At 40.3% G+C, this 17675-nt stretch overlaps 2 protein-coding genes across 3 annotated transcripts; both read left to right on the plus strand.

Moving 5' to 3' along the window:
• Window positions 1–1859: 1859 nt before the first annotated feature.
• Window positions 1860–8290, plus strand: upf3a (UPF3A regulator of nonsense mediated mRNA decay; the record flags this gene model as incomplete). Its single annotated transcript, XM_080457166.1, has 10 exons — window positions 1860–2015; window positions 3030–3136; window positions 4500–4606; window positions 5069–5167; window positions 5368–5478; window positions 5634–5689; window positions 5779–5937; window positions 6240–6373; window positions 6685–6985; window positions 8117–8290. Exons 1-10 carry the CDS (start codon window positions 1872–1874, stop codon window positions 8288–8290), a joined length of 1392 nt encoding a protein of 463 aa, XP_080313292.1. The 5' UTR covers window positions 1860–1871.
• Window positions 8291–11086: 2796 nt separating this feature from the next.
• p2ry8 (P2Y receptor family member 8) lies at window positions 11087–17535 on the plus strand. 2 transcript variants are annotated; one of them, XM_080412654.1, is made up of 3 exons: window positions 11087–11193; window positions 15475–15779; window positions 15999–17535. In XM_080412654.1, exons 2-3 carry the CDS (start codon window positions 15493–15495, stop codon window positions 16762–16764), a joined length of 1053 nt encoding a protein of 350 aa, XP_080268780.1. In that variant the 5' UTR covers window positions 11087–11193; window positions 15475–15492; the 3' UTR covers window positions 16765–17535. The 2 variants fall into 2 exon arrangements, with proteins under 2 accessions (XP_080268780.1, XP_080268781.1); XM_080412655.1 differs by lacking the exon at window positions 11087–11193 and adding an exon at window positions 14466–14594.
• Window positions 17536–17675: the final 140 nt, after the last annotated feature.

The raw sequence follows: 17675 nt of genomic DNA on the forward strand, positions 1-17675 counted from the left end.
CCTCAGTGGTGAGTTGATCGTTCAGTGACAGTCACTAGTCTGAACATTTTGAAATGTGCCTTTTGTAGGCTAAATCATTATTCATGAATTATGTGGCTTTTATTTGTTTTTGTACAGTTCCTTGCCAAGATGTCCACGGCCGGTCCCTGAGCCATCCCTCTAGCCCTGATGCATGGAGCACTTTAAGCAGCGCATCTGCAACAAGCCCGTTCCTCTTGCCCAGGTCCAGTCTCAAAACCAACAGCACGGACTATGACGACAGTGACTTTGAAGATTGTGTGTCTCCTGATATGATGACTCCAGGCAAGAGGTGACACAGAACTGCACTTCCACCATGCACCTATAACTCCAACTCAATTATAGGCTAATTGTCTGTTCCCTTTATAATGTTGTCATTTGGCTGAATGCACACCTGTTTGTGTGGACTAGATCAGTGGTTCTCAACCAGTGGTCCGGGGACCACTAGTGGTCCTTGAGGGGGTTCCAGGTGGTCCCCAGCTAAGTGAAGGAGAGTTGGTAAACAAATAGACCCTTATAGATCTTTAACTCTTGAGAGCGTAAAATGAAACCAAATGGACCCTTACAGGTCCATTTGGTTTCATTTTACGTTCCCAAGAGTTAAATTATTATTATTATTATTATTATAATTATTATTATTATATTATTATTGTTAAACATCTGCATTACTTAATTAAATAATTGTTATTTTGAACAACGTTTGCCTGTTATCTCTCCTACCAACATCAATACAGCATGGAATTGTGGACAAAATCGTATTCAACGATAACAAAGGTCCTGGGTCTGAGAGTCTAAATCTCATCTAATGGTGGTCCATGGCTCAGATCAGATAAATCTGAGCCGAATAAATAATGGACCTTGATATGAAAAGGTGATTTGATTTCCACTGTTGGTGGAAAATGTCCTTTGTGGAAATAGGCTTTGTAGTCTATAGGGCCATGCTGAGTTTTTAATGTCAGAATGTTTGTTCATGTCAAATCCATTGTGCTGAATTGTAAATTGTGAATCTTTACATAATATGCAACAAGTATGCAGTTTGCCGATTAAAGAACTATCAGAATAAGACGTGTCAATCGTTTATTGTAATACGTTTTATACCACATTTTAAATGGAAGAAATATAGAGCACAAATTGACGGTAAATAGTAGAATATTAAAACGATGCCCATTCTTGTAGGTAGGTATAGCCTGTCTTTTAAAAGTTTAATATCAGGGAATATGTGATAATAAGAGCTTATAATACATGCCATGGAGCTCGTCCGTCACGAGCGTCATGGCTGAACGTCAACCTGGTTTTTGCACTTTGTCTATTTACAACCCGTACATCTACATAAACGTTCAGATTTCAAATATAAATTGCTTACCCCATGGCTACGGATGTTACAATTCTACTCGGGCCCGCATAAGTACCTGTGTCCTCCATATTGTTAAATAAAAAGCATTTTAATCGGATTGGTGGCCATTTTCCCCGAATTTTCTCCATATGCTTTCATCTACGTGACCCTATCGGTTGGGAGGTGTATTGCACACTGATACATGATAACTCTATGAGAAAATGGCCGCCGATCAGATTTAAATGCTTTTTATTGAACAATACGGAAAATACGGGTACTTATCACCCACCCAAAGTGAATTGTAACATTTGTGGCCATGGGGTAAGCACTTTATATTTGAAATTTGGACGTTTATGTAGATGTACAGGCTGTAAATGGAGAAAGTACAAAAAACGGGTTGACTGTCATATCATGACAGTCATGTTTCAAGGCTACCTCTCCACTATCGCGGTATTATGTTGTAAACTCTCGCGAGGGAACCGCAGTGACTCTCTTGCGAGAGAGAGGGAGATGGAGAGAAATGAGGTCTGAAAAGGACCAAACGCTGACCGGAGGAAGGGAGAAACCCGTCGTCGAAATACAGTTCAGAGACGCACCGAGAGAACAGGACGGGAATGCGTGCAATTCCAAGCAGAAAGAAGAGAAGAAAGAGGTTTTCACAAAGGTAAGTAAAAGTAGGGCTACACCGCTTGTGCGATATGGCGCATTGTTTACGCTCTATCTGGAGCCGATATGGAGGTGGGAGAGTTTCAGCACCATGGACAGCGACCGTAGGAATATACTGTAGGCTATATATAACAGTGGTTTTCATTTTCAACCCTTTTCATATCAAGGTCCATTATTTATTTGGCATTTGAGCCAGATTTAGACTCTCAGACCCAAGACTTAGAATATTTTGTTATCGTTGGATACGATTGTGTCCCAAATTCCATGCTGTATTGATGTTGGTAGGAGAGATAACAGGCACACGTTGTTCAAAATAACAATTATTTAATTAAGTAATGCAGATGTTTAATAATGATTTAACTCTTGAGAGCGTAAAATGAAACCTATATGGACCTGTAAGGGTCCATTTGGTTTCATTTTACACTACACTCTCAAGAGTTAAAGATCTATGAGGGTCCATTTGGTTACCAACTCTCCATCATTTAGCTGGGGACCACCTGGAACCCCCTGAAGGACCACTGGTGGTCCCCGGACCACTGGTTGTTGAGAACCACTGCTGTATACGAGGGCGAGTGTGAACATGTCATGACCTCGTCGAAATGATTTCTGTATTCATGAGGGAATGTAGAATAGATTGGCTATACCGTAGGCTACATACATTAGCTCAGCAATCAGTTGTATTGTAATTAAGAAAATCGATTCATTGCATTATTTCCTGCACCAAATCGTATTTGTTTCGACACTATAGTGCAAGGCTACAGTTACTATACCTATCATAGTAGCCTATATGCTAGTAGAATACTGGAGAACTTACTTACTTATAGCTAGACCGGAGTAGGTGGTTTTCCTGTAGCCTTGGATCAAGACTATCATATATATGTATTTGATCGATGACATTTGCATATCATAGATACGAAAGTAAAAGTCAGACTCGATAAAATACATCTATGATAGTCTTGATTCAAGGCTAGTTTTCCTGCAATAATGGTTAAAATGTTCCGAATGATCGCAGGTGGTGATTCGAAGGCTTCCACCAAACCTGTCAAAGGACCAACTAGAGGAGCAACTCAGTCCTCTTCCATCCTATGATTACTTTGAGTTCTTCCCTGCTGACCAAAGGTAATGACTGTAGTGTGTTGAATAAATAATCCCAAAATTAGAGGCAAAGATCTCCTGCAGTCACTGTCACACAGGAAAAAAATTGCTAAATAACAAACTTGCAGAAAATAAAATACAAACTGTTAAGCAATGCTGCAAATAAATAATTCCTGGACTTTGAATCCCTTTACCCAGCTTCTACTGTATGTCTATACGGGCATAATGCTTTTAAGGACCTCCTAGACCCAAGTCGGGAATGACGCAAGTGGGGAATGCATATGCTCTACCCAGTTATGCAATACCCTTTGTACCCTATGACTTGATTTCACTCATCACTTAATTCATATGCAAGATTGCATTGACAAATTACTTGTGCACGCTGGCAATAGTAGGCCAAGGAAAAATAAAAATAAGTTATTTTTGATATACTGTTTTACTGATATATTTTTCACAATACCCATTCTACATAAATGTGTTTTTGACAACTTCTCTAAACTATTAAACAATATTGTTATTCACAAGTGTCACCCAAAAATTGGCATAAATGAGATCTCAATATGAGAAAGCAGACACATGTGGACTGATTGATAGATTGATTGTTTATTGACAATGTTTATATGTACAGAAAATACATACATTTATGCACCACCATCAAAAGGATAAAATGCAAGAAAGTTGTCCCTTGTAAAATGTGAGATGTATCTGAAAAATGATAAGTGAGTGTGTGCATGAGTGAAATAATAATTATTTTCTTTTTGTGTACGCAAAAGGCATCGGTTCTTGAGATACGTGAACTACAGACACACTCACACGTATGCACATGTGGAGAGATTTCACACATTTATAGTAGGATATAAAGTTTTTGAATCATGGTGTAAAACCTTTGGCGTTGAGGCATGAAGCATAAAAATAAAATAAGGAGGGAAACCACTGCATGCTGCCAAAAGACATTTCCATTGCTGCTGGAGGAAGAGATGTGTGACTTGAAATGTGCTGCAAAGTAGTCTGCATTATTTTTAAGTTTATTGTATGTTTGTGAGCCTAGAAAACGCTGTTAAGGATTTGTACTATATTTGAAGGTACTAGACCGGTGCCTACAAGTTGGGAATGCATGTCCCACCCGGTTATGCAATTCCCATCACATTGTACCTGTTGATCACTGTACCCCTTGTTAGAGTACCCAGTGTGGTACCCGTTACCGTTTATGCAATACCCTGTTGCCCCCAATCTCGGAGTACCCAGTGCGGTACCCAGTAACATACGTCCGATCGACTAAATATGGAGATACGGATATCTCTGATGTCGTCAGAAACTGCTGACGTTGTGTTGATGATGGACATGTTCATTGTTGTGATGTGAGTCTGACACCCTTCTCTCTCCGCAGTCTGTATCCCCACCTGTTCTCCAGAGCATATATCAACTTCAAGAACCCTGAGGATATCCTTCTGTTTAGGGACCGCTTTGATGGCTATGTCTTTATTGACAACAAAGGTAACTATGGTGGAACATTATTAAAATAATGCTCTTAAAATTACCTGGCTCTACACCAGAACCCGGTGCGTCATTTGGGTCCCAGGGGATGGTAATTGCCACCCCTTGGCGTTCGCATTTACCCTCAAATTAATTTTTTTTTTAATAAATATATTCCCCACCCACCATTTTCTGCAGATTATTCTGATTATAGTCCTATACCATTACAAAAGCATTTTTACATGATTACTCATTCAGCTTGCATGTCACATAAACACAATGCTGGCACCTGAGAGAGAGAGAAGAGGTTGCCATGCAGGTTAAAGAGCGGCACATTCTATTTGTTGAGAAACAAATAGAACATGTGTGTATTTTATGGACACAGAGGTGGACATAGATATAGATTAAACCAGTACCATAGTTACCATCTGATTAGTAGCCTGTCCGGATATAATGATTCCTTTTCCTTCAATATTGACACAGGTCAGGAATTTCCCGCGGTGGTAGAATTTGCACCCTTTCAGAAAATCTCCAAAAAGAAGCTGAAAAAGAAAGATGCCAAAACTGGGAGCATCGAGGAAGGTAGTAATTATTGATTATTATTATTGATTGAATGATCTGTTCTTTTATGCATTTGTATGACTATGCTTAAGCTACATTTATGTGATGGCTCAATCACACGACAGTGTTGCTTGCCGAAAAGACCCAATTTTGAGTGCATTGAAAATCTGTTTTTGTATAAATTAGGCTTTTGTCTGAAATACCTTGCTCCTAAACCTCAGACCCAGAGTATAAGCGGTTCTTGGAGAACTACTCCTGTGATGAGGAGAAATCCATGGCCAACCCTGAGACCCTATTGGGAGAGATAGAGGCCAGGACAAGAGAACTCATAGGTACTGTAGGAGTCCATATAGGGAGCAATTAACAGAATTGGGTGCCTTGAGATTTACAAAGATAAAGATACAATCCTGCAGAGCTGCAGCCACGTTCAAAATGTATGATGTTTACTTCTCTACCCATTTGTCTCGTTTGTAATTGTTTTCTTCAGCCAAAAGAACCACACCTCTGTTGGAGTACATCAAGAATAAGAAGCTTGAGAAACAGGCAAGAAAATGTTTTAAAAAATAATTTATTTAATATATACAGTCCATCTCAAAGTACTCGTGTAATGTCATCAGATCTTTCCCCCACAGAGGATAAGAGAGGAGAAGAGAGAGGAGAGGAGAAGGAGGGAGCTAGAGAAGAAACGGCAACGGGAGGAAGAGAAGAGGAAGCGACGAGAGGAGGAAAGACGCAAACGCAAGGAGGCTGAGAAGCAGAAGAAACTGTCTGAGAAAGAGATTAAGATCAAGGTATCTCTCCTTTTAACCAAATAATCCACTTACTGATCTACCTATGTGTGTTGCTTTAATTCTGAAAGTGTAACAATGGACCCATAAAGCCAACTTTATACTTCGACACACAACAGTGTCACTTGCTGACAATAAGAGATTTATTTTTGGTGAGCAGCAAAGTATAAATTGGCCTTAAGGGACCATCTTTACCCTCCCCAGAGCTACATAAGCACTCAGGATTTTGCAATGTACCTAGCATACATACAGTGCATTCATTATACAGCAGCACATGTATCCCCTGCGTTTTCTCATCCCCTTAGCTCCTGAAGAAGAGTGACAGAGATGATGATGTCGACTCAGACCGACTAAAGGACAAAGGTGACAGTGGGGAGACAGAAAGGGGCAAATGGGAGAAATCCGGTGGACAAATGAAGTCAAAGGAACCTAAGGACAAGTAAGGACGTTGAAATATTTAACCATAGCCAGGGTGCTGTGTCTCATAGTAGAGGTCGCTCTCTATACAGGACATTGTTTATGATGGTCGGCAATAGAGGTTGTGGCGATAATCATGTGTTTGTTTTAACCACTGTCACCCTGGGGTCCCTATTTTTGGCATGTCAATATAGGTGAAATTTGTCTGACATTTTCCAAAATAGCAAAACTAGCATTCTCGCCTCGCCTCATGACACCATGGTACGATAAAGAAAAAATGGGGCATATGGGGTTAACGTCTGGTGTCTATTCGATCTCCACTTTGGCCACTAGAGGTCAGCCTGAGAGTGACAAGGAGCAGAGGGAGCAGCATGGCCGCAGACAGAGAGACAAGGATCACCGTGGGAAAGATGAGGAGAGGAAACGCCAACGACACCACTATGAATTTGACAAGTTTATGCGTCGAAAAGATGAGACTAAATGGGGCAAGGGCTACTGCCAGGACAGAGCAAAGAAAGACGGGCACCACCATGGCTACTCCTATTGCCCTGATAGTGGGGACAAAATGGGCAAGGAGGACAGGGACGACCTGGGTAGCAGGAAAGAGCGCCTCCGAAACAAGGTGAGCGAGAAGGTGAGCATGAGATGAAAGGTGGGGGTATCTGCTGTTGTTGAGTCTCATTATATACATGCCTTTAATATTATGAACCCCCATCACCTTTCCAGACTTCTGATTGATCATCGCATGACATCTATAGATCATCCCTGCAGGGCTGCCAAGTTTCAGGGAAATCTAGGAGTGGGACTTTAGTGTCATCACATGTGCGCGCGTGCATGTGTGGCGCATAGCGTGCGCGAACATATTTGCGTTTTTCCCCCTTTTTATTTCTGTTTTTTATTACTTTAATTCGGTTAATTAGGTTAATTAGGTTAATTCAGTTAATTCGGTAAATTCGGTACAACAAAATGTACTCCATGAAGTGTAGATGTGTGGCAAAAAGGAAACGTCGCAGCTGACGGGACGGGCGCACAGAACGCATGGATGCATATTTATAGCAGAAAGAGTTCACATTTAACTATAGCCGTATACTTGTTCAATTCTGAACCGATTCTTAAAATTCACAGCTAATTTAAAATTAGCTGTGAAGGGTCTTCTTTCATGTGTATCAGTCATGATTGTTTTGCCATCAAACAATATCAAGCAAAAAGGGAAAATCGGTGGGTCCTTCTTCTCTCCAGTCCATCCCATCGCGCAGCGCACCTCTCCAAATGGAACCGTCGTCCTAAAAGACCCTCGCCCCGGGTCGAATCTGGCGGCCACGGTCCGCGAAAAAAATGGGGTAGTGTGTTTTAGGACGAGCGTTCAGTTTTCCACCCGGTTGCTGTTTTGCTGTGAGAGGGGGAAAAAAGCGTGTGAAATGGCAAGTGTGGCGTGAGGCGTGTGAAGAGGTTAAATTGTGTGACTCTCACTCTCAAAGTGTGAGACTTGGCAGCTCTGTCCCTGTCCAGCATCAGTTCAGGAAATAGCATAGCATAACTTGGCCTCATTGCACCTCATTGCAACTCTCATCAAGAGTCATAAGATATTGCAAAGTAGCCCAAAACTATTTTAAAATATGTACTCAAATGTGCGGACTCCTCACTTGAACAGTCATAATTTGAAGCCTTTGACAGTAACTCTGTCACTATGGCTTGAATTGTGGTCAGTGTTGGCAAATGGTGTTGCTCTTTTCTCCCATGTCTCTGTTCTCCTGTCTCTCCACAGGACCGTCCAGCCATGCAGCTCTACCAGCCTGGTGCGCGAAACCGTAAGCGTATGAGCTCAGCAGGAAAAGGTTTCGACTGCGTTCCTGTTGGCCACTCACCAGACCCTGGGGCAGAGCACTGCTATGAGGCTGTCACCATGGCGAGTGGATCAGAAAAGAATAGAGATGAATAGTATGCAAGCCGATGTTGCGAGAGAGCGTGCAAAAAAAGTACATGAACTATTCGGCTACAGCCCATGGTTTTAAGGTTTGAATGGTAATACAAGGCGGGAACAGAATTATGAGCTTTGAATGATAAAATGGTAAAGACGTTTGTTGTTTTGAAGTCACATCAGTCAAAATAAGTAATAAAACTCTTTCACTGTTTAGTATATCAGAATACCATGAGAAGAGGAATAAACAATCCTTATTTATGATAGCACAATAACCCAGTATTTTCAGTACGTGTAATGTCGTACATTGAAGCTTCAAGCTAATTTTCATGTGAGATATTTGAACCGCTGTTTGCTAGCCGGGGTTCCATCCTGTAAATTATTCCTCATGTGAGACTGGACTGGGAGCAATTTGCTTTGCAAGTTGATGATCTGGTCTGGATATAGAGCACATATGGAAACGGTGCGTGTACTGTATGTACAGTATGTGTGTGAAAATTACCGGATATGGAAGGCGGGCTCTAGACCGGAACACACTGGTTTCGGAATGAAAACCAAGCTTTCCACAGGTACTGCGGGAATCCTGGTGACTGGTTATGTGAGACAGTCCCATGCTGTTGCTTTTCTTCTTGATTTTGAACTGTGTACCCATAAGAACCAGCTCAAGGCAGTCCACACTTTGCCTGTGAAACGTGGTGTGACCTCATCCTCCACAGGAGAACTTATTTCTAAGCCTTTGTAGAGAGTCCATTCAACTTGGATGTTTTTAAAGAGAGTCTATAGATTTTATCATAAAGAAATATAATGCCAGTAGAATTGTATTTAAAGATAACGGATGTAGAAACTTTAAATATTTAACAAGAAGAAATCTCATGTGTTTTTGTGTGTGATGAATGCATGTGAATGAGAGAAATCACCCTCACTTTTATATAGCTTATGACAATTTGTCCATAATCTTGTTCTGTTGGTGTTGTAGGCAGCACAGCTGTTTGTATATAGTATCACCCATTGGCCAGGGAGGTGACATACCCTAATGTCATACTAACCATGTATGAGGAAAACAATATTTAAAAAAAAAATTTGTTCTGATTCCAAAACCATTCAATGAGAGATTATGATTTTTTTTTTATGATCATTGCTATCAGTTGTTCAATGTGTGATGGAAAGGCTACTAATATCAACATAATGAATTAGGTGTAATGCCTTAAATGTTTTGGTTTGGGTATTTTTCCGCTCATTTGTGAATCGTGTTATTTAATGTCTTTTCTTTTCTTTTTCTTTTTTTTATGTGAAAATATTAAATTAATCTAATAAAGCTAAGTGATTTGAGAAAATGAAAAGTTGTAATTCAGTCTGAATGGTTAGCTAGACCCACAGACTAGTTAGGGGGAGGCCACATTTATCTGCTGTATAGCTCATAATATTAGTTTGCAAGTGACAAGTCATTTGCACATATGGCATTTGCACAAAGATGTGCTAAGGTTTGTCCGGGCATGTAGTTGTGCTCAGAAATAAATGTTAAATGTTCATAACACAATTATGTGAGCAGGTGATATCCAAAGCTCATAAAAATGGATCTGGTCTATGGTTTGATAAGAATAACAGGGAATCAGGAATGATTTGGTGGTAATATGTTAGCGGCATTATTTATGAAGTAGTAATTAGTGTGACAATTGTATTGCATCCCAGCACTGGTTGTGTTGTGTCACATACACACAGAACTTTACACAGGAAGCAACCAACACGAGCTCGTGAACATGTGGTATGTGCCATGAAAAACACCCTCACTTCACTCAAAACATTCACTTTCATAATGACACGTGTTTGTGTGTGTGTGTGTGAGAGAGAGAGAGAGAGAGAGAGAGAGAGAGAGTGGGGGGAGATCTTACTCACTCAAAGAACAAATAAAGCAAATCCTCCGTTCCTTGGTGCTGAGCCAAACTGTAAGAACAGAATCATAGAACAAAGCGGAGCTCGCAACTCACTTGTTGAATGCTCCAAAGGTTTTGTTATTTGTGACAAACAGCAGATATGACGTTTCGGCACTCATTCACAGCTCTTCCTCGCCCACTCTTTCTATTCTTTCTTCATCATCTCCCTGTAAATCCTACTGTATGTCCCTGTTAACTACCATTTAACAGTTAAACAGTGACTTTTATTATGACTGAAATTGAAAGCAACGTGAGCCATAACTTCTATGGCAAAGTATTGGCTTTTGCATTGCAATTGTGTATATAACGTTTATTTGTTTGTTTGTTTGTTTTCTCAATAAAGATCACTTGTATTCTGTAAAATATCCGATAACAAGTCTGAAAAGATGACATGGAAAGAATCATTAAAACAGTTGAAAAGCCTGATGGGGATGGCGGGTAAGTAAGGACATCATCAACTTATTTAACCGGGGGGGGGGGGCATTGACAATTAAAGATGAAAGAAATATGTAAATGTAGTGTACTTCTCTTCAGATTGAAGGCACTGGAAAACCGCAACAATTGACTATGACTTGATCTATGTCTATGAATGGACCATTAAACACTTATATTTTTGTCAAAACGGGTGCAAATTGGGTATTAAAAAGGGGCATTAAATCTGGATTATGAAAAAGAGGGCATAACATTTTTCAGCTTGAAAAATATGGGCTTCTGTGTCATCTATCTCAACATAATAAGATAGAGTTCCCCCAGTCACACTCTCACTGGTGGGCCTCCAGATAACAGCAAAAAACTCGTTTCTAAAACGGTGTCAGTGGAGTAGTGAAAGAACACAGTCACAGGAAGACACAAGTCACTTCCTCGTACAGTAACAGCCAAACGACCGTGTTTCCTCAGTCGACCGTACACACATTGTATGTATGCATTCATCCCCAACTGGCTCACATGTCTGCTCTACTTTGATTGTTTCTATGGTCTTCTTCTTATACAGAAGTGAGTACTCAACTGACTTACAATTTTGGTTTGATTTACTTTCAGTTTATTAATACGATGATAATGCTAATATAATTATAATAATATTAAGATAATGACAATAGTAAACCTTTTGAGATGTTGCAAGTAGCTTTAGATACTGTACATTAGAACAATGGAGTGATATTACAATATTTTACATTTGCCAAAGTTAGATAAAAGAACATAAAACATTGATATTTTTGTTGAGTGTGTTGAAATACCATATATATTCGTCACATGAATGCCCACATACAGAGTGTGTATTTAAGGCTGAGATTGGTTCACTAGAATTGATTGATTGATTGATTGATTGATGTACTTTTATTTAGTAAGACATGAGAATCACAGTACATGGAAGTACAAATTCACAATACAAGGTCTACTAAACTGGAAGACTCATTAAGCACGTAGCTTTTTTAAGATGAGAACCCCATGCACACAAATCATGATGACATATTAGAGACAGACAGATATACACACTACTATACAGAATGTCATACAATCAGCTTTCAGGTTACTGGTATGAAGAGAGAAAAATATATATACAAAAGAAGAAAATGAAAGAGGGGGGGGGGGGGGTAGGGGGGGGTAGGTTAAGACTTAGAACATTTTGGAAGTATTTTGACAAATACAGGGGGATCCCAATGTTGTGGTGTATCTTGAAGACCAGGCCCATAGCAAGTTGCTGTACTCTGTCCTCAACCCTAAGCCATCCAATCCTAGCAAAATGAGCAGGGGTTAGATGGGTTTTGTGATTGAGGCCAAGAAGTAGCCTTACAAGTTTGTTTTGGGATGTTTGGAGCCTTGTTTTTAAGGCCTTGGAGGTGTTGTGATACCATGAAGTGCATCCATAATCATAATGACCTTGAATGAGGGCCCCTGCAAGAATCTTCAGAGTATTCTTACTGACTAGACGATCAATCCTCCACAAATAGCGTGTTGTTTGGTTGACATTTTTGATCACTTTTTCGGCGTTTTTGTTACCAGAGAGGTTTGCCTCCAAGATGGAGCCCAGGTAGGTAATTTCATCCTTTCTTTTGATGACATCATCACCCACTTTGATCGTGAAACTCTCTGCCTTGCTAAGGTTAGGACTGGACCCAAAGAGGATGGATTCAGTTTTACCCAGGTGTAATGAAAGTTTGTTGTCAGAGAGCCAGATGCAGATCTTGTTGAGTTCAGAGCTGAGAGTTTTCTCAACCTGCAGCCTGTCCCTGTCCGAGACTAGCAGGGCCGAGTCATCTGCGAACAGGAACAGTTTGCAGTCGCAGGCTGAAGACATATCATTCACATATATCAGGAACAGTAAAGGTCCTAGTATACTTCCTTGAGGAACACCACAAGTCACAGGGAGGGGGGGGGACTGGGTGCCGTTTACTTCCACCACTTGCTCCCTCCCTTCCAGGTAGGATCTCATCCAGTTCACTGACGTATCATCAAAACCTATTGCTTTGAGCTTATTGATCATAATTGGGTGATTAACGGTGTCAAAGGCCTTCTGGAGGTCCAGCATGACCATGCCGCAATATTTGCCCTTGTCGACATCTTGTTTGATAGAGTCGTTCAAATAGAGAAGGCATGTGTCAGTGGAGTGGTTTGTTCTGAAACCAGATTGGAATTTGTAGATTTTATTTTTCTCGGCAAGATACTTATCGACCTGTTCATAGACTATTTTTTCCATGACTTTCGGGCGGTAGTTGCCAGGGTCTAATTTGTTTCCTTTTTTGTACAGAGGGGTCACCCTTGCTTTTTTTAAATCGTTAGGGACCCGTCCCTGTATGATGGAGAGGTTTATTATGTGGGTAATGATTGGAGCAATGGAGGCGGCTGAGTCTTTTAGAAATTTGGCGGGGATATTGTCGAGGCCTGTGGCTCTGTGTTGATGAAGAGCACTCAATTTTTTAAACACCTCTTCTGTTTTCACAGGGGAGAGTTTAAAATCATCTTTGTGTACACCCTGTTTTTCGTAAAATGAGTCAACATACTCTTCACCATAGCACCCAGAGTGAGGGGGTAGTTTTTCAACCAAATCTGAGGTTATGGTCGTGAAGAATATGTTGAGGATTTTACTCACTTCATGTTTGGATGTGGTGAGAGTGTCATTCACCTTGAGGCTTATGTTTGTAAACCTGGTTTTCAATTTCTTGCTGCAGCCTAGTAGGTTGTTGAATAGCTTCCAAAGCTCTCGTGGTTTGCTTTGTTTTTTATGAATCATTCACTACATATTGACCCTTTGTAGGAGAAAGTATTATGGTACACTACAAACATGAATGGTGGTTTTTACAGTTTTATGTGGTGCAGTGGTGGTTACAGGTTATCACCGCAGCCATGCAAAGAACCTGCTAAGACACTTTATATGGTTATTTAGGGGTCCTCTATTGGTTCTTCAAATAATAAAAATGACATTGAATTACAGTGTATTTCCTGAGGATAACATGTTAAAGCATCGGTTCTCTCAATGTTAATGCCCCCTATTATATTGGCCCCCCTGTGTCTATTTCTATATCTGTACACACTCCAAAGTACAAACCTCTAATGGTTTAACATATATAGCACATTTAAAGATTCATGCTTTATAGCACCAAAAGAGGTCCCCCAATTACAAGCCAAAGAACCAGTTTTAGTCCTATTAGTACCATGTACTGGCAAAGAAGTTCTATATAGTCACTCCAATAACTAATTTAGTTTTTAATGTATCAGACATGCAGGGAATACAAATCCATGAAGGAATGTGAATGAAGATTCACAATTAGTTTGTGTATTCATTAGATACTGGGGGGTGGAATCCATGTCTCTGCACTTGGTATGGCGATGGCATGTATGTTTATCCCTGCTTCTCGTCAGACTGAATTAAATTCACGCATTATCTTAGGACATGTAGACTGATTTGTTTCACTACATGATTGATATATCTGAATTTACCAATTTAATAAAAATAATTATGTTAAAGGACAAGACCACTTTGGTTGAGGTTTGGGTTGTGTAGTTACTTTGCCATGATGTAACTCCAGTTATTTCTCATGTGATTAGAAATTGATAATTCAAAATATGCTCCTCATTGACTTACATTTTACGCTGAAACAGCTCTCAAAGTCACTCTTTTAGCACATAAACAAATGCAAACAAACGCAAAGTTCGTTTTTTAAATACAAATGTTAACTTCCTGTTAATTTTGCCATTTTTATTAGGAAGAAAACCCAGACTGGATTCGTGGATCCGGATCCGGATGTTCAAATAGTAAAATCAATAGGAAGTTAAAATTTGTATTAAAAAAACAAACAGTACTGGGTTTGGTGATGCTCTATATTGTCGGAATCAACTTTGTTTGCGTTCGTTTATGAGCTAAAAGAGTGACTTTGAGAGCTGTTTCAGCGTACAATGTAAGTCAATGAGGAGCACATTTTGAATTATCAATTTCTAATCAATGGAGCAATTATTTTAGATTTCTTGTTCACCTTTGGAGTTACATCATGGCAAGGTAACTACACAACCCAAACCTCAACCAAAGTGGTCTTGCCCTTTAAAGGGGAATTTCATGTTAAAACACGTCTGTGGTCAATTTTCATGTCTACTCTGGCTTTTGTGTGCAGTTGCTTGATTAAATATTTAGATATATGTGGTAAGACAAGTCCACATCCACATCCCATTCAACTTCTCCAATTCAACCCTGGTTCTGGTGTTAATATTTTGTAATAATATGTTGCATCATGCATGTAGGTCCATGCATGAGCTAATCAAAAATGTTGCAGTTGGAGATGCAAGGGCTTCAAGCAGATGTGCTAACAGTTGGCAGTTGAAAAATCAAACATGCCCATTTCCTGTGTGAAGACTACACCCTAAATGTGTCAAATTGCACACATGATCGGAAAAGCTGCAGATAACGAGCAAGCACAAGAAGATTATTGCAACACTGATGACAATCATCACAATTCATTAGGAAGTTGAGGTATAGACATATCAGTGACATGTACAGTATTCTGTCTATAGTCATAAACTGTATATTGCTGTCTTGATAAACAAGACCTCGCAAGCACTAAAGCTACTGCATTTCTGCCTTTTCAAAAATGGGGAAATTGTATTATCGCAGGACTTCAGTCTTGTCTACCTTTTGTTTTATAATACAACTGCAATGTGTTGTTTGTTCTTCAGATGTGTAGAGAATACAGATTTGAAACAAATATCACTAAACAAAGGCATGTCACTCACTATACACGCCACCGTAATCCCCTCTGATGCATTTGTCTGTCTGTTTAAACCCAGGCACACAGGTGATGAGAGATGTCTAACAGTAGTACCAAGCTGGACAATGCCACCCTGTCACTGTTCCAGAACACAGATGCCAGCATCGGCATCTCTGCCATTTATATCATCATTACTGTCGTCAATCTAGCTGGCAATGGCCTCTCCATGTGCCTTCTCCTCTTCTGCACATCTCCCAAGACGCCATCCATCATCTTCATGATCAACCTGACCTTTACAGACTTGGCCGTTGGCGCCGCCTTGCCCTTCCAAATCATGTATCTGCTGCAAGGATACAATTGGACCCTGGGATCCAGCATGTGCAGGTATCTTTTGTTGTTGTTGTTGTTGTTTGTTCTTTGTTTAATTTGAAAAACACAGTTTTTACCTTAATATTGATGAAGCTGAAAGGGTGTTTACTTTTTGAATGAAGTTTGACTTCTGTTCTAATGCTGTCATGGTGAGCCATGTTTAGATACAGGTGCCACTTAAAACAGCCTTTATGTCTGTATAAAATAAATCTACTCTGACTGTGTCTCCCACAGGATTCTGACTGTGGTCTTCTTCACCAACATGTACTGTTCCATCCTGACCATGACAGCCATCAGTATTGACCGCTACCTGGGCATTGTCAGGCCTATGCTGTACAGGCAGACCAAGGAGATGAAGTGCATATATCCCATCCTTGTCTGCCTCTGCATGTGGGTTGTGGTCCTGGCCGTCCTTTACCCATTAATGACCACGGACCACACCTACCACTTTCCAGACCTGGGAATCACCACCTGCTTTGACATGCTGAAGAAAGACATGCTGCCATCTAAAACAGCCTGGGCCACCTTCATCTTCACCTTAGTCTTCGTCCTCTTCCTCCTCCCGTTCTTCATCACCACTTTCTGCTACATCCGTGTCATACGCAAGCTGTCCAGAGACGCCAAGACTGACCAGAAGGACAGGGCCATACGCCTGATGGTCATTGTTCTCCTGGTGTTCACCCTCTGCTTTGCCCCCAACAACATCCTCCTCATCGCACACACTGTGCGCCGGCTATTCTACGGGGACTCCCTCTACATGGCCTACAAGCTGTCTCTCACCTTCAGCTGTGCGAACAGCTGCCTGGACCCGATCATCTACTACTTGGCTTCCAAGGAGTTCCGGAAAAAGCTGAGAAAAATGCTGCGATTGCGTCTGAACAGTACTAGTGAGACCACAGGGAGACTGGAGCACAGGGAGAGCCTCTTCTCCACCCACACTGAAGGACACGAGGCTGACCATGCCAAGATGTCTGGCAAAACACATGCAAGCAGCTTATAAATCTCTGCAGGAGCTGGGGGGATGGTAGCAGTGGAGGTGGTATTGCTTGATTGAAAACAGGCTGAAAACCCACCTCTTCAGGAAACACTACCCTTCCTCTTTGCCTGGCCTACTTGTTGTTAACTAGTTGTACGAACTCTTGTTTTATTTTTGTATTGTTTTATTGGATCTTGTTTAGTCGATACACTTATTTGTTTTAGCTCGTGCTCATTTGATTTTGCTATTTTGTCTCATCTGTTTAAGAAAGTAGGTAGCTGATATATTGCACTTTTACCTTAGCGCTAGGTATACTCTTGGTTGCTTGTTTTTGCAGGAAATGCACTTAAGACTTCTGGTGATTAGTAGTTTCGTTCCCTACCTATGTTGAATGCACTTATTGTAAGTCGCTTTGGATAAAAGCGTCTGCTAAATGACTGTAATGTAATGTAATGTAATGTAATAAAGAATATAGTCAGAAATGAAAACAGTACCGAGGTACAGTAAGACATTTAGGGTAATAATAGGATAACACAAAATCCCATGACAGTAGTAGTGTGCCTATGACATTTTGCAACATCCTTTGTCTAGTGACATTTTCCACATCACACTTCAGCTTTTGTGAGTTTCGTTAAAGGAAATCTGTGTGTATTTGATACATTGTTTGTATATGTGAGTAGTATGTGTGTATTTCTGTATCTGAGCTGTTAGACTTGTATCATGCAAATAAAATATGCAATAGAATACTAAATTATCTGAAATATGTAACTCTTAATAGATTTTCTATTTTTTATTACCATGCTTCTTGATATTGGGCTACAAAATAAAGCTTAGCTAACATTGATATGCAAGGAAGTGAAGCAGTTTGCAATGATACTTGGACCAAAGACCCTGTCATTACGACATGACAAGCTCTGAAGATAGATAAGTTAGAT

This window comes from Gymnoscopelus braueri, assembly GCF_963280865.1.
Source record: "Gymnoscopelus braueri genome assembly, chromosome: 18".
Taxonomy (NCBI): domain Eukaryota; kingdom Metazoa; phylum Chordata; class Actinopteri; order Myctophiformes; family Myctophidae; genus Gymnoscopelus; species Gymnoscopelus braueri.